At 46.3% G+C, this 26,985-nt stretch overlaps 2 protein-coding genes across 6 annotated transcripts; both read right to left on the reverse strand.

Moving 5' to 3' along the window:
* Positions 1–5,798: 5,798 nt before the first annotated feature.
* On the reverse strand, positions 5,799–19,441 carry Np (Notopleural). 2 transcript variants are annotated; one of them, NM_001259284.2, is made up of 9 exons: positions 19,343–19,441; positions 14,238–14,460; positions 10,625–10,782; positions 8,992–10,561; positions 8,400–8,807; positions 7,166–7,343; positions 6,958–7,110; positions 6,621–6,892; positions 5,799–6,559 (listed from the first exon to the last, which is right to left on the reverse strand). In NM_001259284.2, the coding sequence occupies exons 2-9, from the start codon at positions 14,458–14,460 to the stop codon at positions 6,396–6,398; spliced, it is 3,126 nt and encodes a 1,041-aa protein (NP_001246213.1). In that variant the 5' UTR covers positions 19,343–19,441; the 3' UTR covers positions 5,799–6,395. The 2 variants fall into 2 exon arrangements, with proteins under 2 accessions (NP_001246213.1, NP_610437.2); NM_136593.3 differs by lacking the exon at positions 19,343–19,441 and adding an exon at positions 17,858–18,230.
* A 646-nt stretch (positions 19,442–20,087) lies between these two features.
* On the reverse strand, positions 20,088–26,380 carry CG8172 (uncharacterized protein). 4 transcript variants are annotated; one of them, NM_136594.4, is made up of 6 exons: positions 25,873–26,380; positions 24,091–24,270; positions 21,557–22,078; positions 21,172–21,349; positions 20,725–21,103; positions 20,088–20,640 (listed from the first exon to the last, which is right to left on the reverse strand). In NM_136594.4, exons 1-6 carry the CDS (start codon positions 26,033–26,035, stop codon positions 20,425–20,427), a joined length of 1,638 nt encoding a protein of 545 aa, NP_610438.2. In that variant the 5' UTR covers positions 26,036–26,380; the 3' UTR covers positions 20,088–20,424. The 4 variants fall into 4 exon arrangements, with proteins under 4 accessions (NP_610438.2, NP_001097235.2, NP_001097236.2 ...); NM_001103765.2 differs by lacking the exon at positions 25,873–26,380 and adding an exon at positions 24,367–24,918; NM_001103766.3 differs by lacking the exon at positions 21,557–22,078.
* Positions 26,381–26,985: the final 605 nt, after the last annotated feature.

Raw genomic sequence — 26,985 nt, forward strand, 5'->3', positions numbered from 1 at the left:
GGTCAGACCATCGAAATGGAAAACGCAGTGAGAGCCATGGACACCAACTGATTCGGACATGCCGGTCACGTGGGTGGTGGCACAGAACCAGTTGGGGTTGAAGCTGTTGGCTTTCTTATTGAGTTGACTTCCCATGATTCATTAGATGCGGTATTACGACACCAGGGCCACGAACACGCCGAATTATGAACGATTTTAAATGATTTTAGCATAATCAACGGTAGGGTAACTAAGACAAAGAGCCTGCACAGCGTTGACTTTCTCTCCATTGGCATAAAGTCGCCCCTCGGACAATGGAGCTCGCCCAAGAAGGTGCCAAAATAAGCAATAACAAAACCCAAAAGCGAACTTTTAACAAATGGCAGTGGGGCGACACCAACGATTCGCACACCAAACGATGAAATATTTGAAGCCATTCTTTGATCGCATCTGTTTCAGATGTCGCCACTCCATTGACCGGGGAATATTGGGTTATATAACCGCTAGACGTGGCTAAGCTAACCAGATCCAGGAGATAAATGGAGCTCTTCAAGTTAAACAAAGAAAATCTGAATTTTTGTCTGAAAATGTTCTTAAAGAAGCGAAATCAATAAAATCAAACCAGTTATTATGATTTGAAGTACTGCCACCCAGAATATCTCAAAACAGCTTATGAGATATATTTATTACTATATATTTTCCACATTTTTTCCAAACTTTTTTCTTATATTTTTTTTTGCGAAATTTGATGGTTTTATCATGCTAATTGCATGCCCACTTGATTTTCGATTTGCATACAGATATCTCTCAGCGATGAGACGTCAAAATTTCTATTTCACAGCTGGTCAGGTAATTTGCAGACTAAGCAGAAATATCGACAGGGGGCAGAGCGATCGCGGCGATCGATGAAAACATCAACATAATGATGGGTGAATGAGCGACAAGTGTGAGAAATTCAATTTCAATTTCAATTTCAGTTTCCAAGACTGCCAGGCTGCTCATTCAGCGAGTGCAGAAAGTGAAGGTTTTGGTTTTGGACAGCATTACTGGGATGTTGCCATGTCAACGCCTACCAAATTGCCGATTCGCGATGTGAGTTCCCCTTGTCTTACAGTTTATTAGCTGCTATTAATTTGTTTTCAACGGCGGCGATTGAAAACGAAAGATCATAAGGCCGGCATGTTGTGAATTCAGTCGTTGGTCTGGTCAGTGGTCTCCGGGCTGTCTGGAAGTCGTTGCTGGATTAGGACTCAATTAATCAAAATGGGGCGTCGACATCTATTTTGATTTATAGCCAGCAATGAGTGGCTTTCCATTTTGCAGCCTCAAAGGGTCGAGCTGTGGAGTTCAGTAGCCCTCAGGTTCGGTATTTGGTGGGGATCTGTGACTAATTGAAAAGGCAATAATTTCACTTTTAGCAAGTGGCGAGCCATGTTTGCCCACTAAGCCAAACAAGACAGGGCAGACGAAAAAAGAAACTACGGCGTAACAAATGAAAGTGAGTAGCAGGCAAAAAACAGCAGCAACTACAAATGACATACAGCCAAATGATTGTTAAGCCAATGTATGACATGTTCGCTGTGACCAGGACAACCCATCCCCCCCCCCCTGCAAACAAAGATCCCCTCCCTAGTCAATTAAGTCGTGTTTTCTAAAGCGACAGCAAATCACGCATACGCCATCGGTGACAACTTGCGCTTTCAATTATCGCGTGTCAATGGCCCACGAAAAGGGTCTTCTCTAATCGCACTGGATTGTGTACCGATGATTTAATTTCGGTTTCTTTTCGCATACATTTAATTACGCAAATGTTATTCAATAAGCTCGTAAACGAGTCAGACCGCTCGCGATTAGAGAAATGGGCGAAACTTTTGACATGAATTTCAGGCCAGAAAAAGAGCTTATAAACTTTGGCAGCGGTTTCGTAACAGATTCTCCTAGAGGTAGAACCAATATTACCTAAGTTGTGGTCATATTAATATACTTTGGGTTTGTTTTACAGTAAAGCTAAAGAATGGGTTCACATTCTAAAGAAAAATTCTTTCAATATCATGTTAATTCTGATGTTATTAAAATTTAATTTTCGCTCATTGCTCAAGTTTTATAGGGTATTTAGGGTGGTGGCTATTGTTTTTCCTATTCTTTTTGGCACGGCTTTGCCGGTGGTCGAATTGGCCAGCTTGCGCCTCGTTTAATTGCACCATTATTTCACTTTGATGCCATTTTAATTTAATTCCATTTGCGCAACGACTTTCGTCTTCATTAGCTGCGTTTTTCTGCGCATTGTTTGCCTTTTGGCTGTCGAAAAAATTTTGCACCTTTCACAGCATCCATTTGACTTCCGTCACCGTTTCTTTTTCAGTTTCGTTGTGAGTATTTTCTTTTCGTTTTTCTTATTTTTTATTTAGTTATTTATTTGCCTGGTAATAAAGGTTCGACTGTGCGGCCATTTAATTGGCGAAAATTGAAAAGGGAAAACATTTTACGTCCAAGACGTTTTGTGTAGGCGTCCACCGCAGATAATGCTATTAATTAGAAAGCGAAACTAAAAAATTCATTTAGATTATGCGAGCTGGGGGCGGCGGCGGTGGCGGCGGCAGCAGGGGGAAATTCATAATTTCTTCTTGATAAATGTTGGCCCGAAAACTACAATATATATATATTTTTTTGTACAATTGCCTTCACTTTTTTGATGATGACCGAAGGGCAAAGGGCAGAAAAAGGTTTACATTTTGGGAAAGGAATGGGAAGGGAAGCTTCGATGGCCTGAGGCCACGGGCAAATGATTTACTTTGACTGCCGGTGAAATGGAGAAGTCTGGAAGGCCAAAGGCTGGCCAAGAGTTCCCCCGCAGCTTAACGAGACTCAAAATCGCAATTCTCATGGCTATGCTAGAGACTTCCATATTTAGACATTCCACCGACACACCTGTGAACGAGCGGCTCCCAAATGAAGATCTATACGAGCCGGTGGCGGTGTGAAGACGCTGGTTGCATCCGAAAAGCACTAGATATCTGTCCGCCGATCGATCTATCAAGATCCGAAGTGGTACCCAGACCAATAATTACCGGATGAGCAGTAATTTCCTACGGGTTACGTTTCAAATGGGCTGGCAGTGCCGTCAAATTAATGACCATCTCGAGTCTTCGTCTTGGACTTTGTCTTGTGCGATTTCATTAAGCGATACTGGAGGAGAGGTGAGAGATGGCCCTTATCCGGGCTACCACCAGAACAGTGGCATTTCCCAGCGATGGCCCCCAACTCCGATTGAAGAAAGGGAAAATATTGTCCATGAGTACTTTTCAATTGTTTCCATAGATGGGCCTATAAATCTGGAGAAAGATCTTATACATATTATTGTAGCACTTGGACTTTCGTTTTTTGTTTGCTTCTCAAGTGGCTGCGCAGTTGCCGGCACAGTTCCTATAAATCTTTTTGCCCAGAAAAATAAGAAATTTCCATTGTACGGCGCGCTGGGAAAGTCCAAGTGCCAGAGTCGTCATTGTGCATTCGGTTCGGGTAACTGCTCGGACGGAGTAGTTGGTGGTCATCTCTGGGCCAGAAGCCCCCTGATCTCTGCCTGACACTCGCCCCCTCACTCGCAGTGGTCGTGTGTGCGGCTTTTGATGATGCTTGAAGCGTTTTAATTGTGCAACGTTTCTTTAGAAATTAAATGCAAGACTCTTTAGTTACTTCATAGCTTTCGTTTTCCATGGGAATGAATGCTCTGAATTCCGTTCGAGTTGTGTTTAGTCCGCTATTCGATTGTACCTAAGCCAATGACAATAGTAATAACAATCAAAATTCGCACCAATCTCTTATGCAAGATGCTTTAGGTTTCACTACCCATTACCAAAAGCATGCCATAAATAAAACGATCGAGTGTCATAAATCCCCAGATTGGTTGACCAATTAATTCAAATGGAGCCGAATTTCACTTTCGCTAGGCACAGTTTTCGCCTATTACTTTGATCAAGTTAGCTGCTAATCGCACCGGAGGATCATCGCCTGCCGGTTAATGCGATAATCTGTGGCCCATTACCATCACGAATCGCATGTGAAAGTTCAAGCCCAGGACCGACGACGACCCGCTCGTGATCGCAGCCGTTGATAATCCGTACGCATGACCCCCGTCCGAGTACGTGATATCCGTACAAATTATGATATGCCCCTCGTCGGCGATCTCGTGTTGTGCCCACGACATGCACTTGCAACGCACTCGAGGTTCCAGCTCCAGCTCCACCTCCGGCTCCCACACGCCTTGTGGAATGGCCAGAGGGGCGGAGGGGGGAGCGCCACTTGGGTCGTCATATGCAAATGACCAGCAATTATCAGCCATCAACCGAGAGCGAAAGTTTCACGAGCCGGCAATTGCAGGGCGTTCATATCGACCTGGAGGCCACATAGTTGGTTTCAACTCATAGAATTTCGTGGATTCGCGTTCTTAACGAAGTCTTATGACGATTACGTTTGTCTTCCTTATTACTAATTTTGATTAAATTATCCGCCCTTAATAAGGATCCAATTATTTGATATGGAAGACACATTAGAATCGAGTATTATCAACATTGGTCATCTAAAAAGGGCTACCCCAACATTATTATTATTTTATTTATTGTAGTAGATACCCGAAGCCGATAGAAATATTTTCCTGGACACAGATATATCTCAGGTGGCTTTATTTTTGGCGGCTTTGCGTGTTAATCGCTTGCTACATGTTTCGCATATCTAATAATTTTACAAAATTAAAAGAGGCGTGTGCCCGCCCTTCGGGCGAAGAAAGTTTTTAGTTTTGCCTCAGTGGCACCTGCCAAATAATGTGCGATCCGCTGCCCAAGTCGGTGTCGTCTCATGCATAAGGAATTCGATTGCTGAGTGTGGGGTTTCTGGATGTGTTGCAATTGGTTGTACCCACCTAGTAAAATAAAGAAATACTTTTATTTTACAACTTTAGAAAGAAAGTAAATGGAACTCTGTTATCGAGTGTTTCGCCTAGAAAATTCCTTTTTTCGCAAGTTTTTAGTCAACACTTTAGACTATTTTGTTAGTTTTACGCTTTATTATTGTATAATTTATTATAGATAAATATTTTTCGTGAGCTTTTCTTATATTTAGGTACTTTTACATTTGTCGACAACTATTTTCACGATTTCCTTAAATAATTTTCATGCTTTTCATAATTTGACCTTTAGGCAAAAAACACCTAACATTTATTTAAAAACGTATTCGAAAGGCCAATGACTTGAACTTTTAAATGCGATTCATGAAATTCGTGTAAATTCGCCGCACAACAGATGGTTGAAGTCAAGGCTAAATAATTTATCAAAGTTTGTTACCAAGTCGTGTACACATTTTTTCTGAAATAGGTGGAGCCAAAGATTTTTTGTAAAAATAGTTTATTGATGGAACAATCCTAACATTTCATTATTATAAATTTTCTCATTTTGTCAATATATCCAAAATGTTCTTACCTCGAAGAAGTACCTCCAATTCCAATATATTTTTTAACGACTTAACCGGCATCGTTTACATGCAGCGACTAAATAAATAGAGATTATTTTTTAATACGGAAACCATAAAATATATATATACGATTTTAAAAAACTGCGATAACGTGGCAAACTAAATATAACATCGCCATTCGCTTGTCGGGGATATAAGAGATATTCTAATTGCAAGTTAGGCCTAAAAAATATTCTCATTTAATGACGCCAATAAACATTATATTCTTTCACTTAAATGTATAAAAATTCGTGGTTAGCCCCTTGAAGGGCCTCATTTAGTATCAAACCCCCAGTTAGTAAAACGCACGACAACTTGTTTGTTTTAAACATTTTATTAGAATTAATTTTGTTGTGCATGAGCTGCTATAAATAAATAATTACAGTACGTTATAAAATAAAATTACAATAGCTTCTGCCGCATGGTTCGATTCGGTTGGAAGCGACTTACGTGATAATGATGCCCTACCGAAGGACCCGACCGACGTCGAGTGCCCTAAATTAATGTTGTATAGGACTAAAGCTAAGTGTAAATGTTATGCAATAATTTAGAAAATTATGTACAGCAAATGGGAATAAATTAGGAGTCCGTCCAATCGGTTAATACGTTACATGAGCCGTGACTGCACAGTGATCTCTGCTTAATCACATTCACTAACTAGTTTAGGCTAGGCTAGGCTAGGCAACGCTAAGTGTAAGATTACGATTACGACAATGGAAGTGTCTGGTCAGTGGTTGCTGTGCGGGCAGGTGGAGGTAAATGTAGCAACTGGAATCGTTGCTCGGGTTATGGCCGATCTGATGCTCCATGGGATCCCTCCATAACCGGAGCACGAGTCCGAGTCTGAGTTGGATTCCGATGCCGTGTGGGGAAGACGTGCTAGGCATTCACTAAGAGTCGGGCCGGGGCGGGACCTAGAACTGCAGGATCTGGTTGATCCAGTCCCGGAATTCCGAGATGCGGGTATAAACGCCAGGCTGGTTGGCCTCCGCACATCCAATGCCCCACGATATGACACCGCCGAGGTGGAAACGCTTGTCGGACTCACGCTGCAGCACCATGGGGCCACCGGAATCGCCTGGGGAAGACAACAGCATTGGTTTACCGAGGTGTCCACAGCATCTGGCCCTTTTACTCACCTTCGCAGGAGTCGTACCCGCCCTTCTTCCAGCCGGCGCAGATGAATATGTGCGGTATGTGCTCGATGTAGCCCGCGGATCGGTACATGGACTCGCATATGGTGTTGTTGATCACGGGGACGGCAACCTCCTGCAGCACACTGGGCAGGGGTCCATCCTCATAGAGCCGGCCCCAGCCGGTGACGAAGGCGGTCTGGCCAATGAAGTTCTCATCGTTGTCGGGAACGCAAACGGGAATGATGTTCGGCTGGAAGATGACGGGCTCGTAGAACCTGCCAGAGAACGGAGTCGGAAGTTGTAGTTAATTGGAACTACCACAGGGGGGCAAACAACTCACCTGAGCAGGGCCAGATCGTACTCGAAGGTGCGCGGATCGAACTGCGGATGCGAGGCGACGATCTGCACTCGTCGCTCCTGGTAGCCGTAGGGCTCCTCCTCCTCCGCCAGATCATACTCTCCCAGGCGCAGCAGGAGATCGGAAGGTGGCACACTGAAAGTAACACTCATGAGCACTGGGTCTATGGGTTAGTCCATGGATTACTCACTTATCCACGCAATGGGCCGCCGTGATCGCCCAGTTCTCGTTCAGCAGGGCAGCTCCGCACTTGTGCAGGTAGGTGGAGGTGCGCCACTGGCGCAGCGAGATCTGCCAGGGCCAGCGTCCAAAGGCCGCATTAGCTCCACCAACGATTCGGGGCTCGGGGAACATGCGACGACCGCAAACTGATACAAGAAGAGGAAGGATTCAGAATGGGATCTTGGTTAATAGGCCTGCGTCAGGTCACAATTAAAGTAATGGGCCCGCCAGGGCCTTAAACATTTTAATCACTCCGCCTGGCACTCAGTCATTTGGGCCCAAATGTAATGTGCTTTGGCCAAGGAGGCTCAGTCCTTGACTTTGGCCTGCCCGAAGGCAGGCAGTCAACGGCCTACTTTATGGCCACAAACTCGACTTGGCTCGAACCGATCCCATCCGAAGCGAGATCCGAGCCGAGCCGCTGCAGCGCGACTTGTTTCGATTCGTGCATCAAGATTGCTTTTGCCGCCGCAAATCGGTCAACGGGACGCAGGGAGCAGGGGTTCTGGCTCGGATTGGCTCGTTTTTGGTGGGCTTTGGCCGACGACCGACGACCGACAACGTGACCCATGCGGCACAATGACCGCCGCGATCCCATGCACGATGCAGTCATTATTGTAAATGATTGCTGTAAAAATTGTTGCCGACTGCGTCTAGCAAAAGTCCTGCTTAGGAGTGTTCTTGCACTGAGGAAATTGATCACTCATGGTGGTGGTATAAACCCTATCTAAAAGAATAAGAACTCTTCGCATACAACTATCTATAAGAGCGGGTTTAAATTTAATCACTTAATTAAGCGATTATATTGTATTTTGATTTTCTAATAACTTCGAAGGCAAATAAGTCTTAGATACTTTTGTTTGCCCATATTAGAAAATCACTCTAGATATTTAGAGCTCACTATAACCTCTGGATATAGATTCCCTTGATCTATTCAATTGATTTGGTCTGTGCTTTCTTCCTGTGTAATCATTTATGAGCTAGCTGGCCCAGGACAGCACCTCGGACATCTCGGAAGATGTCTCCGCTTCTTGGTCTTCAGTCCGATGATGCTGGCTCAAGGCCAGCGTTTAGCCTTCAAATTGAATTTAATGGCCACGCACGTTGGCTTTGTCTTATGGCCAAAGTCAGCCACGAGGTATTAATAGATTTCTCCCCGCAGGAACGGGTTTTCTCGCCGCCACTCCAGCACTCGAACTCACCTTCTTTGTAATCGACGCCCTCCAATGCATTGGCGGGTGCCACGGTGGTGCTGCCTGTAGCCTCGATGGTCGTTGTGTTCGGTTCTTCGCCGCTGTAATCGGTGGTTTCAGCTGCGGTTGTGGGACTGCTGGTGGTGGTGGTGGTGCTGCTGCTGCTGCTGGCTGCCAAATCACTGCCCAGATCCGTGTAAGATGATGTAGATGAGGCTAATTCTATACTGCTCGCTGGTGCCTCTGTGGTTTTCACTATGGTTGTCGCTGCTGCGGTGGTTGTTGTTGTGGGCTTGGCTGTGCTGCTGGGTTTCGGTGGCTTTGTGGTCTTCTGCGGCTTGCCCGGGCCGTGGGTCTCCACTTCGCTGACACTGGTGGCCACCGAGATGACCACTTTGTCGGTGGCGCTGGGTGGTGCTGTGAAAGGATGCAGAACAGGCATTAGTAAATAACTTTAAAGGGGTAATCTTTAAATTATTTAGTGGTAAACTATTATTAATATGAAACATTTCCTTTATTAAGCTGCCTTTTACGTTGGGTTTGTCGTATTTTAATCTCGTGTCAAATATAAGTTCTTAAAATTCTTTTTTGTTACGCTTACCTGTGGACGCTGATGTTTTGTCAGCTGTTTCACTTGATTCAGTGGTCAGTGGCAACCAATTAGAAGGTGGTGCAGGCTGCCAATCGTTCGAAATACTGGCATTAGTCGGTGGCTCAGCCTCCACATCGGTCCAAGTTATCAGGCCGGTCTTTTTGGTGGTTGTTGTTAGGGGTGCACTTGTGGGTGGTTCCGTGGTGATCAGTGGTTTTGCAGTAGTTGTTGTTGTTGTCGCCTTAGTGGTAGTTGTTGTAGCCTTGGTAGTAGTAGTGGTTGTTGTTGTGGGAGGCTTTGTTCTTCGAGTGGGTTTAGGTGTTGTGGTTGTTGTTGTTGTTGTTGTAGTAGTGGTAGTGGTAGTTGGCGCGTTGGTGGTGGTTGGCTTCTTTTTGGTTACCAAAGGAGTGGTGCTACTTGCTGGTGGCTTTGGAGAACTGCTGCTGCTGCTGGATGAACCCTTTGTCACGGTGGTTGTTGTTGGCTCAGCAAGCAGAGCGGGCACCTTGACGATTTCCCCGGTGGGTTTCGGCCTGGGTCGCGGAGCTTGAGTGGTGCGTTCTGGCAGCCTCGTTGTGGTGCGGTTCTTGGGCAGTTCGTCCTTAAACACGGTGGTTGTTATTGTCGATGTTGTGCTGGTGGTGGTGGTACTGCTGCTGCTCGTCTGAGTCACGGGCCTTCGAGCTGGCAATGTGGTGGCTGTGGTGCCATTGGCAGTGGTGCTGCCGCTGGCCAGACTATCAGCCGGCTTCCGTGTGGATTGCGTTCCACTGGCGGTGGTTGTTGTCGTACTCACTGGCTTTTTCGCAGGTGCTGGCCTCCTGCTGGAATGGGTTTTGTGCGGCTTGCTCGTGGTGGTGCGCAGCGGTGGTGTTGGACGTTGGGTGGTTGTGGCCGCTCTCGTGCTCGTTGTTGTGGGTGGAGCTGCTGTGGTTGTTGTTGTGGTGGTGGTAGTGGTTGTTGTTTTGCTGGTTGTCCTACTGGCTACGGAGCTGCTTCCCGTTGGCCTTGTGTGTCGCCTGGTCGTAGTGGTTGTTGTCTCCTGCTGGTGAGTGGGTTCGGTCACCGCTGGCGTCGTCGTCTCCACAATTTGGAAAGTCACAAACTTGGTGGGTACCGACGTGGTTTCGATGCGTTGCTCCACAATCGGAGCAGTTGTTAGCACCGGCTTGGCGGTGGTTGTGCGCCTCCTCGGTGGCTTAACAGTTGGCGTAATCGTTGTTGTCGGTGCGGCACTGGGTTTCATAGTGGTGCGCACCACGTAGTGCGAGTTCTTGTGGGTGGTGTGTGCCAGCGGTGGGCGGCGTGTGGTTGAGAGCGTGCCGTTGCTGGTGGTGCGAACAGGTGCCGGTTTCGCGGTGCTCAGATAGGACTGGGTGACGTTCTTGAGCAGCTCGTTGGTGGTGTGGTGATGGGCGGTGCTGCTACCGCTGCTGCTACTACTGGACAAGCTGCTTTCTGTGGTTAGCTTGAAGAGGGCACTGGTTGGCAGCGTGGTGGACTCGTGGGAAAAGTGGGAGATGGTGTTCTGGTCAATGCTGTTGTCGTTGATCTCTGGCGCAAAGAGCGAGGCTTCCTCCTGGTAATTATGCAGAGGAATTAGTTGACTATGGAGGATTTTGAGGGGACGCTAATTACTCACCTTCATGGCGCAGCACGAGCCAAAGTAAAAGCGATCGATGCAGGTGCCCAGGTGGGTACCATTCTGCTTGATGCAATCGATGGCGAACATACAGATGCCAGAGCGTCCCGATTTGCGAACGATGCAGGGCAGATGACGGATATTACGACCAGATTGGACTGTCAATAGCAAGGTAATCACCAGACCAATCAGTATAATTGTAGCACAGAACAATGATTATTATATACTAAGTAATGATGATGATGGGGGGACAAAGCAAATAAGATTCCTATTCTGGTCCCAGCGACTCGAATCGGCTGCTCCACACCATTTCCGTTTGCTGCGGCGATTAACGCCTTCGAATTTGTACGCCAATTTGAGCCAGTTCTTTACCGTTAGGCAAACAGTTAACACAAGTGAAAATGAAGTGGCAACAAACGAAGACGATCACGAACACTAGCACGAACATGGGTATGAACCGCAGGCCAAAGCCCAGCACGAGGAGAACCCATAAAAGCCACCAGATCGCTGAAGGGCGTCATCAGCGCCCGTCCAAAACATACACATAAGACCGCCCGATGAGGCAACAGTAGCCCATCCGCATTATTGTTATTTATTTATTATTTCTGCTCTTCTGCGGCTGCCGCTTCGCCAAGAACCGCCAGCATCGTCATCATCTTTACCATCGTCATTGTGTAATCGAGCCGAGAATTATCCGAAAGCCCGAGCTTTGAACTTATATAATTACAGGCGGCAGCACGGGGCCAAGAGTTATTTGGTTATTTGTGTTTCGGGGCCCTGACAAATCGCGGCCACGGCGAAATAACTTGGAGCAGCCGGACTGTCCGAGGAAAGCACAGTCGGCGGTCCTGATTGCCCCTTTTGCTCATAAATTCACTTAACAAGCTGGGCTTACCGCTTAAAATACTCGCACATAAATAAGCCACTTTGCTTGAACTTTGTTGATCATTACAAAGAAAACAAATCGCGTATCGTTTGACCAAGGCGATTTTTTAAATACCTCTTTGGATTTCATTATCGAAGGTGCAAATTATGGGTATTTATCTTATTGGCTCTTATCAACTGTCAGTTACTTTTTGTCAGCTATATATGTTTAATGTTTCATATCGGGGCTTATATTTTATCTTGTGCTTATTACAGCGAAAAAAAAAACATAGGCAGTGACACTAAAACTTATAGTACTTGAATCAATAAGCTTTCCGATTATTTTACATAAATTTAGTTTTACTGATTACCAAGCCCATGATATCTTTCTTTTATCAAATCCCAGTTTATGTTTATCCCCTTTTTCAAACAAAATATATGTATGTGTTGGAATTACTTAGAGACAATATGAAACCATCCAAAAGTTGATAGCCCTATCATTCTAGAGGGTATTTAAATAAATATTGCCAATTGCCTGGTTGGTGTTTTGCGTTTATTGAACTTTAGCCGTAAGGTGCCGCGCATTTCTTATGCAATTAACACGAAATTCTGAAGAGCGCTCTCCTGGGCATTCAGTTTCCATGCTTCAGCGGCGGCCCAAAAACGGATGACTCAAGACACGAACTTATGCCGAGAACGAAAATAATCCATCGAAAGGGGAATTCAGCCCGAGACATTGTCACGTTCCATAGATCGTGGCCAAGCCGGCAGTGGCAGTGGCAGCGGTTCTGTTTCTGTTTGCATTTCGTTTTGTGGCTTTTTGGGTCAACAGCTTAGCATATGTTTCGCTAGCCACTCGCCTGGCCTACCAAACAGCCAGAATCGATGACGGTTCGGTGGGTTGGGGAGAGGGGAGTTGGAGGAACAGACGGCTAGAGAGGAAAAGACCCGCATTGCAATGAAGGAAATTCGTTTTTGGCATGCGAATGCGGCACCACAATTTCGTGGCCCGATTGTGGGTGAGTGGCGCAGCGGCTATGTGGGTCAGCGGCAGCCAAGAACAGAGGGTTCGGTTCGATCTCCGGGTTTGTTTGTCTTATTTCCCTTTCACTTGCCATCAAATTTACTTTCCGCTTTCTGCAGCCGCCTCTTGCCGCCCGCCTCTCCTCCGTCTGCGCGTAGATACCCGAGTCTGCCCGAGTGGATCCATATTATTTATATTTTCTTTGTTGCCGCTGCGGTCCAGTCGTAAACATAACATGCTCTTGGCCAGAGTATGATTCCGATTTTGAATCTGTACAAGATAGCCGGTCCGCGTCCGAGTGTCCAAGACGGACTGGCCTGACTGGTGGCGGCGGTTGCTTATTTTATGGCAACATTCTTTGATGGCTGACCTCAATTGCTTTTGCCCGCTGACGTTCGCCAGTTTGGCTCATTGGACAGCTTCGGCTTATATGAAAGTTTCGTATAGTAGTTTTAGTTTCATCTCTCCGCTGGCCGCTCAAAGGCTGCGCTTTGTTGTCTTTCAGCAGACAAATTGGCAGCTGCGTGGGGCCGCAGAGGAAGTGCTAATAGCGTATAAATTTGATTCTTAATGGCTGTGACCCAATTAATCTTCGTTCCCGGCAACGCCTGTATCTATTGTCATTAATTTTGATTACTTTCATTAGAAGTGCTCTGGCTCTGTTGCTCATTCTGTTCCCAGTTTGGTCTCACTGCGGACGAGTTCGTTGCTTAAGTCTTTTGTTTCCGCTGCCATGCTCACGCCTTTTTGGCAATAAAGTTTATGGCTGCCAGCTTCTGTTATCTCAAGATGGTTGATGCTGAACTAGAACTTGAACAATACTTTTCTAAGCATAAAGTTAAACAATCCAGAAATTTGGCATCATATTAAATGTTTGCACGGCTTTCAATGATTTTAATCTTGGTTTGTGCCATATAAACACCATACTGGTATACTTAACTTTATTCAAACAAATTAAGCCAGTTTTGTGAAGCATTATTAATATTAATCATTTTATAGTCAATTATTTGGATGGATTACTCTTCTGATAGTTTTTTTTTAATTTGTTAATGAAAAGCAACTGCCGTAGATTAAGGGAATTGAATGCTTTTATTACGGAATCAGGCAATTATACTTTTTTAATTGCTACAAATCAACTATATTCCATTAGTTTACTTAGAGAAGTTAAATATTCTAGTTTTGCACTCGTTCATGTATTCCCCTTTCTAATTTATCCCCCCGTTATAAAATTTGTGTTCTACTTTAAAAAATTGTATGTGTTTAGTTTAGAATTAATTTGTGTATTACTAAAATGTCATATACTTTTACCCATAATGCGTAGGTGAGTTTCGCCCATTGGACTCTAAATTCGTCTTTGTATTGTTGTTAAAGCAAATTGAAATATGCCATATTACTTTTCTCATACTTGTTATGTGATTTGAAACGTGCTTATTATATTTTCTCAAGTTTCTGGGGCTTCTGATTTAGGGTGCGGCTACTTGAGATCTGGGTTTAGTTTATTGTAATCACCGGGGATACCTGACTTTTAATTGTCTGCGTGAGAGAAAGTGCTGGAGTTCTCGGGAAACAATGTGGAAGAAAGGGACTGATGGGATCGGTATGTGCATCAGCAGCCGAATCTCTTCCCGCTGAGTAATTCCCGTTAAGTGAGAGCGTCAATTGCTTGACACCCATAAACCCAATTGGGCAGATGATTCAATCGGAGAAGTGAGAGTGGGTACTTACACTGTGCTAAGCTGGGATTATCCACGAAGACGGGACTGGCGTCTGCCGTCAACAGCATCAGGCTGCCCAGCGTGAGGAGGCTGAAGACGAGGCTGGTGAGTGGCATTCTAGAAGTGGCTATCGCTGGTGCTCCAATTCTTTTGGGTGTCAGATCTGAGGCTTCTACCGCCCTACTGGCTGCTGTGTACGTATAGGTGCCTGTGTCCGTGTGTTGAGCACCCATCTGCAAAAAGAGTTCACAAGTTGGTTAGTCTTCGCCCGCCGGATGAGTCATGTGAAATGTGAAACGTTTTTAAGGCCCTATTCAAATTGATCACTTAACGAATCCATATTTTTCTACACCAAACCGATGGGCACGATGGACACCAAACCAACAACCACAGAGAAAAGCAGCGGGCAAACGGAGGAAGCAACAAGTGCGTAGAAGCAATACGCCTCGGCTGACTCAAGTAGGTGAAAGTCTGTCTCTGGTGACTTGCATATGCAAAAACGGGGAGAAATGAAACAAAACACAGAAACAGAAACCGAACGAGTTAAATTTGCCCAGGCAGCCAGGGCGTATGTGTAATATGCGGGATGGCTTGTTTAGTCATGCCTAAAATGCTCCAAATGGAAAGCAAAAGTGTGAGCATAGAAAGCGGCCCGAAGGGGAATCATTTACTGATTGTATAATCTGTGCCCCGTTTACATAACCGTATGTAAATGCACTTAACCTCAGGTTCCCATTCCCAGGGCTGCGCAGGGCTGTCCCAGGTGCCAACCAGGTTCTCATCCCATCGCGAGCCGGGGTTCAACACACGCCTAATTGAGTCGCAGTTCGATCTGGTGAAGAAAGTTCAGCGCTGGAAAATGTACAGAAATGATGACATAAACCGGAGCAATCAAAGAAAGCGAACCACTAACAACCGGCGACGACAAATGACGATGATGAGTTGGCTAGAGCTAACTGGACCTGCTCCGGGATCCGATGACAAGGCGCGTCTATGTCTCGCATACTTATGTCCATGCCCGGAGGCATCTTGCGGTGACAACACATTCATTGATCGACCATTCTGTTCTCTTCGGGTTCGGTTCTGTTCTGTTTTGTTTAGTTTGGTTTCTTTGGGTCTTTCTTTAAGTCACGATTCTGCAGCGTTGAGAAATTAGCTGCGTTTGGCGGCAGAAAGGGGGCAGAGTAACTCTCATTGTTAGCGACTCTTCTGTTAGTTGCGTAATGCGGTCGTTGAACCTGGCTCGTAGGAACTTCGACCGCAACTTACTGAGTAAATGGCTTTAATTAAGCCCGAATGCTAAATCAGTATCGGGAATCTGTAATCAAGAACGGAAGCCATAAAACATATCCATGCGGATGCCTCAATTAGATGTTGAATTCGAACCGATAGATTGCCTTGTAGTACACACGATTTCAAGTCCAGTTCCACGATTGTTTGGCTTTTCGCAGCCTCAAAAATGTTGGCCAGCTATTTGTGTATTTGGGTCACGTTCAGACCATATCGGTATGCGTATCTGTATAATTGTGTTGGCGTTGCCTCTGTGTGCAAATTAACATGAATTTCTGAGCGATAACCAGAATGCCTGGGAAGAGCGAGATGTGGCCGGATCTGGGTCAGAAGCAGTAGAAGCGGATGATTTGCATGATTTCCATCGGATCGGCTGATCGGTAGATCGGGGGATTTGGGGATTGTTAAGGCTGTCCCTCCAGCTCCACCTTGTTTAATGGGCAATTAAGTAATTTCCACTCGCGACTCGATACAAGTGACAATTTCATTTGCTCGTTAAAAGTGAAATTACAATTTGTTTTGTTTGGTATTAAAAATACATTTCGCAGCGGAGTTAGCCCTGGGTAAAAGCGAAAGCCAACGAATTTCTTTGTAGCTTCTTTTTTTTTAGTATTTACCTAAATGAAAAGTGAAATGCCAGCAGCGGTTGGTAATTTCAAATGCTGAACAAAAGAATTATGCCATTTGCTATGGAACGACTAGCTCATGAAAAGAAACCACATACACATCGACTGCGTTTCTAGTGTAATCAAATAAGAAGTGCGTCTCGCTGGCCGCTGCTTTCATTTCTGCTTACCAAAAACGGAGCTCGGTGAAATTTTCTGTGTATATTTGGCTTTTTTTTATTTTTTTTTATTTTGTCTTGTGTCCACTTAGCTGCGGGCTGCCAAGGCCCATCGGCTTGGCGCTTCTGGCCACATGTCCCCATCTGGCTGTCCAGCTAAGCCCAGCTCATTAGCTCAAAACGAAAGACTTAGGGCACAAACTCGATGGGCAGGCGTGCGCATCGCCTGCCGCTGAGGGCCGCCTAATTGTTTCAGCAGCTGCCATTGCAGGTTCAATACAACCATCAACGGCAATTTCTCAATTGCAAATGCCGAATGCAAATTACAATAATTACGGCGAGCCATTTTGCGCTACTCTACGCAGGCAGCCTCATCCTATCACCCCATCATCAACTTCTCCTGACAGGCGATCTGCCCGGCAAACCTGTATAAACCAGAGCGGCCCCAGAACGTGAAATGCAAATAACGCAACAGGCTTCCTACTGCCTACAGATCATCTGTGGCCGCAAGACAAACGTGCTCCACCCCTCCAATGCCCCCCACCGCCCTCCCAGCTGTCGAGTGCGTTTTAGACCAAAGACAGGCGGACTGGCAGGCCTCCAACAATAAGGAAGAGCCGTGTGTGGTTGTCGCAGGGGGGTCGACCCTATGGTACTTATCACAAAATATATAAAATCTAACATAGAGTAACCTGAATGAACATAAAAACTGCATCACTTGTATTTGGTCAATCTCAGCTTGTATGATACTTTTAACTGAATAAAACTATCCCTTATATAATTAACTCCCAGTCCATCTAACCCCTGTTACCCACGACTTGCCATTGGCATAACCACAATCAGACCAGTTCTTTAAACCGAAAAGCAAAAATCGTTTGCCGAGGAGCCAAAGGAAGCTGGAGCAAGCAAAGTTCTGCTTAAGATTGCCTTTTCTCGGTCGCTGAGGGAAAAGCAGAAGCAGTCGGCAGTGGCAGCGCAATTGAAACACTTGTACTAAGCTGCTGTTGCTCCTGCTGTTGGTGGTGGTGGTGGTGCTGGTGCCCCAACTCTTGTGGCACGCCGCTTTGGCTCGCTTGCATTTTACAGGAATTTCAATAAATTTACAGAGGAGGGAGCGACTTTTGCTTTGGACTCGTTTCGAGCTTTGGCCGTGTTTGCGGCGCTTGAACTGGCTGCTCTTGTTTTGCAGCCTCTGCTGGTGCAGTTAGTTGCAGTTATGCGCATCTATCGGCTGCTCGGTATCTGTATCTGAATCTGTATCTGTATCTTAGCACATGCATCTGAGTCTGTTGCTGTTTCTGTTTCTGTGACCGCAGTGAGTTGGCGCTTAATTGACTTGTACGCGGTAGAAAGTGCACAAGCACTTTGGGCACAACCACTGGCACAGGGGAAAAAAGAGCCGGCGTATCTGGCGGATGCGTATCTGAGTCTCGGATCTTTTGCATTTACTTGCGTTGGCTGCCAGTTGACGTCGAGCTTCGGTTCACTGCTGCCAGCTATTTTGGGTCATTTCATTTAATTCGCTGTTACCATATGAGTGTGATTATAACTCTTACGTTTGTGGCTCGTTCGTTTTATGAGTTTCTTCACTTTTGACACTGGCTCTCGGCCTTTTTCCGCAGTTCTACCTTTCGCTTCTTTCAAAAAAAGATCACACAAAGCACTGTTAGCCGCCTGGGAAAATTTGTTTCCCGAGATTCGTTTCCTTTCCCGGTTGGGATTTCGTTGCTTTGGTTTTGGCTTGTATTCTTGCACTTGAACTTGCCTCGGGACTTTGGGTCAGGCCAATTATTTCACTCACACTCGCACACACACACGCACACTCGCTAAGTCCCCGAGTACAGACGCACTCGCACACACACACACAGTCGCGGAAGACGGAAGACGAGCAGAAGACCAAGTTAAGAGCGCGACAAGTTGCGCACGTCTGCGGTGTGGAGCTCACACAAAAGATCCACAAACCAGGTGAAGCCACTGCCTCTGCCACTGGCACTGCTGCCGTCGCTGCCGCTGCCCGCTGCGACTGAGATTTGGCCACGCCGGCAGAGCTGAAGAACTTGGTAAGACGAAATTGGTAAGTTAGCTGATTCTCTCTCTCTCGCTCGCACGCTCATTCCGGCTCAAAGTTAAAGTCAAAGCCAAAACCAAAACCAAAACCAAACCACCAACATGTGCGCATGCGTGCAGTCGGCGTCGACTGCGCTACGCGCATAACGGTTTTCATTAAGGCCAACACCGAGAACGGCCAAAAGCTAGGCGCTGTTTCTGTTTCTGTTTCTTATTCAAATGAACCTCTCTCTCTTTTGGCCACCTCTCTCTTTTTGAGGCGGCTCACAGCTGATTGGCGGCACAAGGTGTTTGGCGGGGGGTGGTGGCGGTTGTGGCGGGGGGAGTTTGGGGTTAACAGCGCTTTCACATTAAAATAGCAAGAAGCAGAAGACAGCACAAACACACACACGCACACATGCACACATCGTGGCTTTTTCTTTTAATATATATATTTTGTGTTGCAAATGAGTGTGTTTTTGCTGCTGCTCGCCATTCTTTGTCACCTGTGCGAGTGTGAGAGTGTGTGAGTGTGGGGGGCCACCGTTTGTTTGTCTTTTAATTTATGCACGTCGTCAGGTTAAGAAAGTCAATCTTTATTATGCTGCGGCTCTCACAGGCAAACCAGTTGGCTGATAAGAATTGCATGGTGACTTCCTTGGCTTTTAAGTACGTTTTCCGAGAAACGTATGGGAAGAAACTTCTAAGGAGCAGCACTTCTGGGGAAAAACACTTTGCTCATTTCAGGAAGGGAAATATTGAACTTCTGCTACAAATTAAAGCTGGCTTCTAGCTTCTTTTGTCCTTTAATCAATGCACAAATTGTAGGAATTTTTCTTTTGTTTAGGTACTGCGACCATCACACGCTCTAATCCACACATCATTAGGTCTTGTGAAAAGGCCATTTAGACTGCCAAAGAAACACATTTATACAGCACACAAGAATCGCGCCTCACAACATCTCTGTTTAATGAAGCAAGCAAAACAAAACGCACAATTAACTATCAACCACTGACTGACTTGGCGATGACGCGTGTCTTTGGCCGTTCCTTGAACTCGAGAGACCTTGACACTGGGGCTGCTCCACAGCAACTGAGGCCTGGAAAGCCAAGCGATCCCCGATTCTTTGGCCAATTGCCCGAAGAAGTGGATGCCAATGTGGATGCTAAGAGCGAGGCCTGGTGAGAGAGGAGAGCTGCTGATAAGCTCCTTTTCGATTCTTCTCCCCCTGATTATGTTATTGAGTTTTGATGCCCAGCGATGATACTGGTCATTGGTTACTGCTTGGTGGCCAGCGGAAGTCGGGCTCATTAGAAATTCAGATCATGCTCAGCATGTGGCACCTGTTGCACGGCCATGGACCCAGTTTTGGATTTCCCGCGCTATCTCAGAAGATATCTCTGTTTGATGTTCGTGCCTGTTCTGGCATTTCTGGCTAATGTTTGCTGCCTCTGTTTCTTATTTGCCCAACAAGATAAACACAGATTCCAAACCATTTCGAAATCATGTTCTTTGTGCATCATCTGTATATTGATTGAGATGCTGCCTGAAAGTATGCAGCTTGTTTTTATTTACCCAAGACGCGAACCACGTCAAATGGAAATTGCAATGTAAAAGTTAAATTCTGTTGCATGAATTTCAGCGAGTTAATGCAGGTTTTATAAAGTTTTAAAAAGTTGTAATTAAAATTATCTTTGATGTTCACATCAGACGTTTGTCAATAAAAAGCCATGGTATTTTGGTACATTTTGTTTTTATTTTTAAAACATAATTATTGGTATCAATACGATGTCAGTGAAAGTGGATCGCAAATGTAGGAATTATTCGAACAGTGTTTAATAAATATAGAAAACTTAAATAGAATGCGTGGAATGCAATGAAGTCGAATGAAGGGTGGAGGGATCGAACGGTTGGACTGATTGAGTCGAGGAACCCTAGGATGTGGAGTATGATAAAATAAATACAAGGCCCCAAGGACCTCGGTCTTACACACTAGCAACCCCGAGTCGTAGAGGAATCACATGGCCTGGCTGACGGCATGCATCTCCGCAGCGGACGCACACCTGCGCGTTGGCGCCTACGCGTTGTCATTGGCCATAACCTTGTTGATCCAGGGCACGAAACGCTGGATGTTCGTATAGACGCCGGGCAGGTGTTCCCTCCCACAGCCAATGCCCCAGGACACCAATCCGATCAGGGTCTTGCGACCGTCCATGGTCAATGTTAGTGGACCACCACTGTCGCCCTGACACGAATCCCGGCCGCCATCCTTGTAGCCTGCGCACAAGAAGACCTGGACGAAAAGAAGTTGCTCAATGTAGATCTTTTTTAAGGGAAGACCTATGCCGGTCTTAAGTCTATGCCAATGTTTACTCACATCGTGGATGGCCTCTCGGCGACCCGCTGCCCGGAACCATCGCTGACAGCGATCATTCGAGATCACCTCCACGTCCACCTCCTGCAGTACGGAGGGAACTGTGCTCTGGCCGTGTCGGGTTCGCCCCCACCCAGCCACAGTGGCCATTTTACCAGTCAATTTGGTGGTGGAAGGAGGCAGACAGACGGGTATGATGTGCTGCTTGTAGACCACATTCCTGTCCAAGCGGATCAGAGCCACGTCATTTACAAAGTCTGCCGGATTGTAATGGGGATGCACTTCCTTTCGCTCGATGCCATACTCTTCGTGGTTTAGGCGCTCCTCCTGACCACGAACATCCCACTCGCCCAATCGGATTTTCATATTGGAGTTTGGAGTGCTGCGAAGGAATCAAAGATATATAAGTATGCTTTGAAAAGATTTCCATTCAATTTTTGCTGTACTTACGAAGCCACACAATGGGCAGCCGTTATCACCCATCGATTGGAGATCAGTGCACCGCCGCAGCTGAGTTTCCTAGTGAGGAACCCACTTTTGATCAGCGCCACCTGCCAGGGATGAGAGCCAAAGCCCGTGGAATGTCCTCCTACAATGCGATTGGATCGGGTGTAGACCTCGCCGCAGCCTGGGAATAGAAATATATATAAAGTAAGTAAGCGTAACTTCATTGATCCAACCAATAGAGCACCAAAGTAAGTCAAGAAATGATCTACAGAAACTAGGATAGCAACATAGTGAGTGAGTGGTGAGTGGTTGTGTGGTGCAGCTTAAAAGAACCAATTGCAGTGGTGCCACAGAAAGAGAGATGTGTGATATGGTGGTGGTTTTGTACCCGGCACTGGACGATAGCTGGCGTCGTGGTAGCCGCCACTGCCTCCACTTTGGTACTCGTCTGCTGCCTCTCCAGCATTAAGGTCCAGGACATTGCCCACCGCAAAGGCCTGTGCGTTGGGCAGCGGTTCGTGTGGTGGTGGTGCGCCGGCGGAGTCCAAGGGCGCCTGTGACTCGGCGTCAAAGAAGCTGTCCAGGTGGTTTGTGATCCCGCTGATAGAGCCCAGGTGGCCACCGGTCTCGTGCTCCCAGCTGTTTAGGCTGGAGGAGGAGGAGGAGGATGGGCGGCTAGATCCGCCAGCGGAGGAGCCTGGCTTGTAGGGATTGGAGCCGCTGTAGTGGGTTGGTCGCTTGGTGCCGTAGTAGCTGCTTGGGTAAGCCGGTCGTGCGGAGGAGGACGCTGTGGACGATGTGGATGGGGCCGCTGACAGGCCGTTGCCACTGTGGTGGTGCAGGTGGTGCTGCGGCTTGTTGGCATTCGTCGACAGGTCGGGGTAAATGTCATGCAAGTGTATTATGTCGCCTGTGTGTGAGAATTGGGATACAGGATGATGGTCTGGCCAGCGACTCCAGAGGTCACCATTGCCAACGGAGTCGGTGTCAGACTTTCCCCCAAAAACTGGTCGGCATTCGTAATAAAAATACGAATGCGATTATGTCAGCTGAAAATTTGGGCTCAGACTGGTCAGTGGGGCTATTAAGACAAAGACTGGGTGTTCGGGTGTTTCGCACGTAATTCAAACCAATCCGAAAGCCATTTGGTGGACAGAACGGCGTCATGACTTGATTAACACTTTCGAGGAGCTCGGAGCTCAGAGCTCGGATCTCGGCCTGATTCGGGTATGCCGTAACTTTGGCGCTGTGATTTTTCCCACATTTGAAAGCAAACAAAATAATAAAGATTTCGGTGGGGCAGGGATGGAGTGCAGGGCGCCCAGTCGAAGTGAAACAAAGAAAGAAAACCAAAAATTTCACTTTTAAATGCAAAAACGTTCACCTTCGTTTATTTCCGCAAGTGAGTTTTGCCCATTTCGGGGTTGACTCCGGTTTTCGGTTTTCGGATTTCAGTTTTTGGCTTCATCATTGTCACCAGACGCCTTGGGAAAACTTTACACATGAAATACCAAAGAAAGCACGCAGAACCCGCTTCTTTATGGGCTTCGAGGAAAAGGTTGACTCAAAATGTGGGGAAAAGACTCCCAAAATTAAGTTAAATTGCGGCAAAAGAAAAGGTTGAGGCTGAGTCTAAGACTGAGACTGAGATTGATGAGCGAGTGAGAGACGGGGAAAACAAAATTTTCCACCAAGAATTATTCATAACATGTTGTAATGCTTTGTTATTGTTCAGGTTTGCTTTTATGTTCGTAACGAGCGCATTCGAAAAAAAGGCAGAAAACTAGAAAACTAAACAGAGCACAACAAAATAGCTGCGGAACAGCTGAAGATGGAAAACAGCAGGTTGAAGTAACCAAATAAATAAAACTCCGTGGGCAATACCGATGCGTGTGTGGCATAATACATATAAGTGGAATGGCTCGTCTCCTTGGTCTTCTAGCTGCAGCTATTGCCGAATTGGTAATTGCATCCACTGCGATTACGATAGAAGCAATGCACTTGATGGCAAGCCAATCGATCCACAAGCCAGCGTTTAGAGTATGCTTTCGAGTTGGTTTTAGGAATGTGAACATATTTCATCAAATTAAAGCTATATTCTGCGGTCAAGAATTGGGCTTCTTACTAAATGAGAACTTTCCCACAATTGTGTTCTCACCCAAAAAGAAAATAATTTCAGAAAAAGGCTTAGAAGGGTGAGAAAGCAGTTATCATACTCATGATGAAAGTAATACTAAATCACATCCAAGAATAAATGCCTCTTAAGATATTAACTTTAACTTTTGGTTTACTACTTCCATTTTTATTTTAATTAATTGTAGAGGTATATTTAATTTAAGAATAGCTCACATAAAAATGATAAAGATCATTATAAATATTATTAATTTTGGATTGAATAGCAAAACGCGTATTAGAGAAATATAAAGTTTTAGTTTTAACTTTGTATTGTATATTATTATACATCTCTGGTTTTGGAAATTTCTTTGAAGAAGAATGACATGCTTAGTATATTTTCAAAAATTAAAGATCATTTTGTAAAATATACAAACTGTTTTCAGATTATATGATAATATACGTTTAACTGCAAGACTAAGGAATATGTTAAGCTTGCCATACTAGCAATACTATCTAAATACAATTTTATCTGCGTTCTGCGTTATTTAGTTGCATATATCCCTAAGGCACCGAAAGACCCCTGCTTCAGATTGTGTGCTAGTGCACAGAGCAATTTGTTGTCATTTTCGAAATGCAAGCTAATTTATAGCGCTATTATACGAAACCGAGTTGCATAACTGCAAGCGCAGCAATTTTCCAATTGCAGGGAATCGAGGCTAAATGTCTTTCAGAATCAGATGTGTGTCTGGATTTGGGAATCGGAATGGAGGTGGATCGATGTGGATATGTCGGTTGGGGGATACTCACTCGTGTTGTTCACCGGGGCGGCGTGCGGACTCTCCTCGGCGTCGAGATCTTTGTCCACGCAACAAGACCAGATCATGCCGCCAGAGCAAAGATCCAGCGGCTTGCCGCCGCCCAAGACACAGGAGATGGACAGGCCGCACTCGAACTTGTGGCCACGAAAGCGGCACGACTGCGGTATCACTGCAAAGACAGGGGCGGTTGGGGAACAAGATTAGTTGAGAGGTGGCAGGGTGGGGGTCTAACATATGTCGGGTCAAATGGTTCGAGGCTAAGTACTTCGGGAAAGCATCTCCATCACGCTGTTCTCGCCATAGTATCCGGTTCCACTGCGCCGCGACAAGGCGTCCAGGATGAGCATGTCGTGCTCCTGCTGGGCACTGGGATAGCCCAGAGCATCGGCTCTTCTGGGCGCTGACAAACATATCAGGGCACAGAGGACCACTAGCCGCAGCCAGGTGTCCTTGGAGTGCCTGGGCAGTGGCAGCATGGCAAGTGGGCGAAACGAAAGGGGTTGTCCCACGCGGACTTTCACTTTCGATGGGGGTAGTGGCACTTTCGCTTGCTGGCTTATGATTGATTTTTAGCCGTCACTGGCTCGCGACCAGCTGCAGTCCTGCCACTAGTTCACAAAGGATTTCACTTTTATTATCATTTGGCGCTTTCTGGCGCAGTTCACGCATGCGCGGTTTCGACGCTCGAAAAGAAAAGCGTAATCTTCACTTCACTTTTGTGCCTCTGGAATTATCTTTCTTTACGCATGCGCACACAGTCGTCGAGGAGCGAGCAAACGGAAAGGCGACCGCGCGTCGGGAAAATCGGCTCAGAACTAAGCCAAGCTTTTGCGGCCGCCAAGCCCAGAGCCGAGCAGCCAGGTCCGAAAGGCAGCCGAAGACACGAAGAAACGCCGCTTGTGGCCATTTCACTTGCAGAGCAACTTTATCGGATCGGATCGAATCGGAGCAGCGCAGAGCGGCTGCGCAGCGGTGTTGCCAGCGAGCCGGCAACATGTTGCCAAGCCATCGATTTGCTCGACTTCAATTGGGCTGTTTACGTTTTTTTTTGTTTTTTGTTTTTTGTTGTCGTCGGTTTGTATTTTTGGCCAAGGTTTCTGCTTACATAAAAGGCCAAACCAAATAATCTATAATCTTTGGGAAAATGGCCGACTCACGGGGCTCGCTGTTAACACTTTCGAATACTGCGAGTGCGCAATTGAAGTTAATTGCAGTGGATTTTCCTGTCCGTGTATCGGTGTATGTGGAAACACTTTTGCTTTTCTCATACTCGTATTACATATATCCGTGGCAGCTGCTGCTGCCATTGAACTTGTGCAGCCGCCACGCTGCGGCATTTGATTTATAATATTTGGCCAGGCTGGCCATCGTTTTGATAGTCATTCACAGTTGCCCAAAATCGCAGGCTTTCTATGTGAGTTTACATCTCGCATTTGGTGCCTTTATGTTAATGGGTAATCACCTTAAGCTCGGTCTTAATTGGCTTTCGTGTCTTTCTTTTGGAAAGTCCAATTAAACAAGATGAATTGGCTGCCCAAGAACGGAATGCTGAACTTTCGCCGGGGGCCCAAGTCCGATTTTCAAAAGGGGTTTCACAACTTCCCCAATTGGGAATTGGCCTGCGCTTGACATGGAGGAGCAGCGAAGATCAAGGTTAAGCATGGCGTGTTAACTAATATGCAAATTGTGCCAGGCGAACGAAAGACTTAGGCAACGAACTCGATTTGACTCGACGCTAGGAGGGAAGGGCGGTTTCAGCCAAAATACTCACAGTCCAGCTCATCGAAGAACTTGGCCTCCTTGGGCAGCTCCTGGTCGATGGCCTGCTTCAGCTTCGGCGGGATCACCTCGTTGTAAACCGAATTGTAGCTGCTGTGGCCAGCTGCGGCCACTGTTGCAAGCAGCAACACGAGCAGTTGCTGCGGCGGGCGCATTTTGCAATACTTTCGTACTTTTTGTTGTGTACACTTGTTGTTGCCGCGTCTGTCACTGATTTCTGCAATTGTGTTTCACTTAATTCACGTAGCGGCGCGAGTTTTTGATTGAATAATCGCGCCTCGTTTGCATAGCAGGCCGATGTGCAGTGTTGGGCCCGCCCTGGTAAACGGAATAAAGTCCACAATTTTCTCCACCGTACACTTCTTCACTTCTGGTCGTGCAGGCCTGGCGATAATTTAGAGCGTATCTTTAATATTTTACACTTCGCTTTCTGCGGTCTCGCGCCGTCCAAATGCATCCGCAGTTCGCGAACACTGTGCCGTCGCGACGAAGCACTTAATAAACGGCGGCTGACAAATTCAAAATCAAAATGCCATCAACACCGCCAACCGACTGGCGAGCGGTACGGCACGGAGCGAGCCCAGCCGAGCTCCGACTATTGAGTAATAGTCACCAAAGAGCGGACCGAGAGAAAAGCCAAGCTAAGACGGCGAGAGACCCGCATTGAAAACGAAAGTGGCCAAGGCAACGAGTTTTGTCGCTCAACTGGCAACTGGCAATTGCATGTTGCTGCTTTTGTCGCCATGACTAATACCCAATTTCGCCTCTCTACCATCACCATTCCACGCCAAAGAGGAAGTCGCGTTTTCCCTCAAAACTCGAATTGGTGTTTTAGCAAAACCAACAATTGCCGAACAAATTGCAGGCGGAACATACCACTCAGCACTCAGCAGCAGCATCGAACAGCGTCTCAAGCGTGACATTTACTTTCGGCGCAAAGAAGTTTTCGAACCGAGCCAAATCGCAGCCAATTACCAATAATAACTGACCGTTCGATGACACACATTTTGGATTTCATTGCCACCGCTCAGCGACATACAGCGACCCATACGAATGTTGATGCGGTGCAACAGCAGCAGTTGCACTGCGCAACAGCAACATTGGG

Source organism: Drosophila melanogaster, chromosome 2R, assembly GCF_000001215.4.
Source record: "Drosophila melanogaster chromosome 2R".
Classification (NCBI taxonomy): Eukaryota; Metazoa; Arthropoda; class Insecta; order Diptera; family Drosophilidae; genus Drosophila; species Drosophila melanogaster.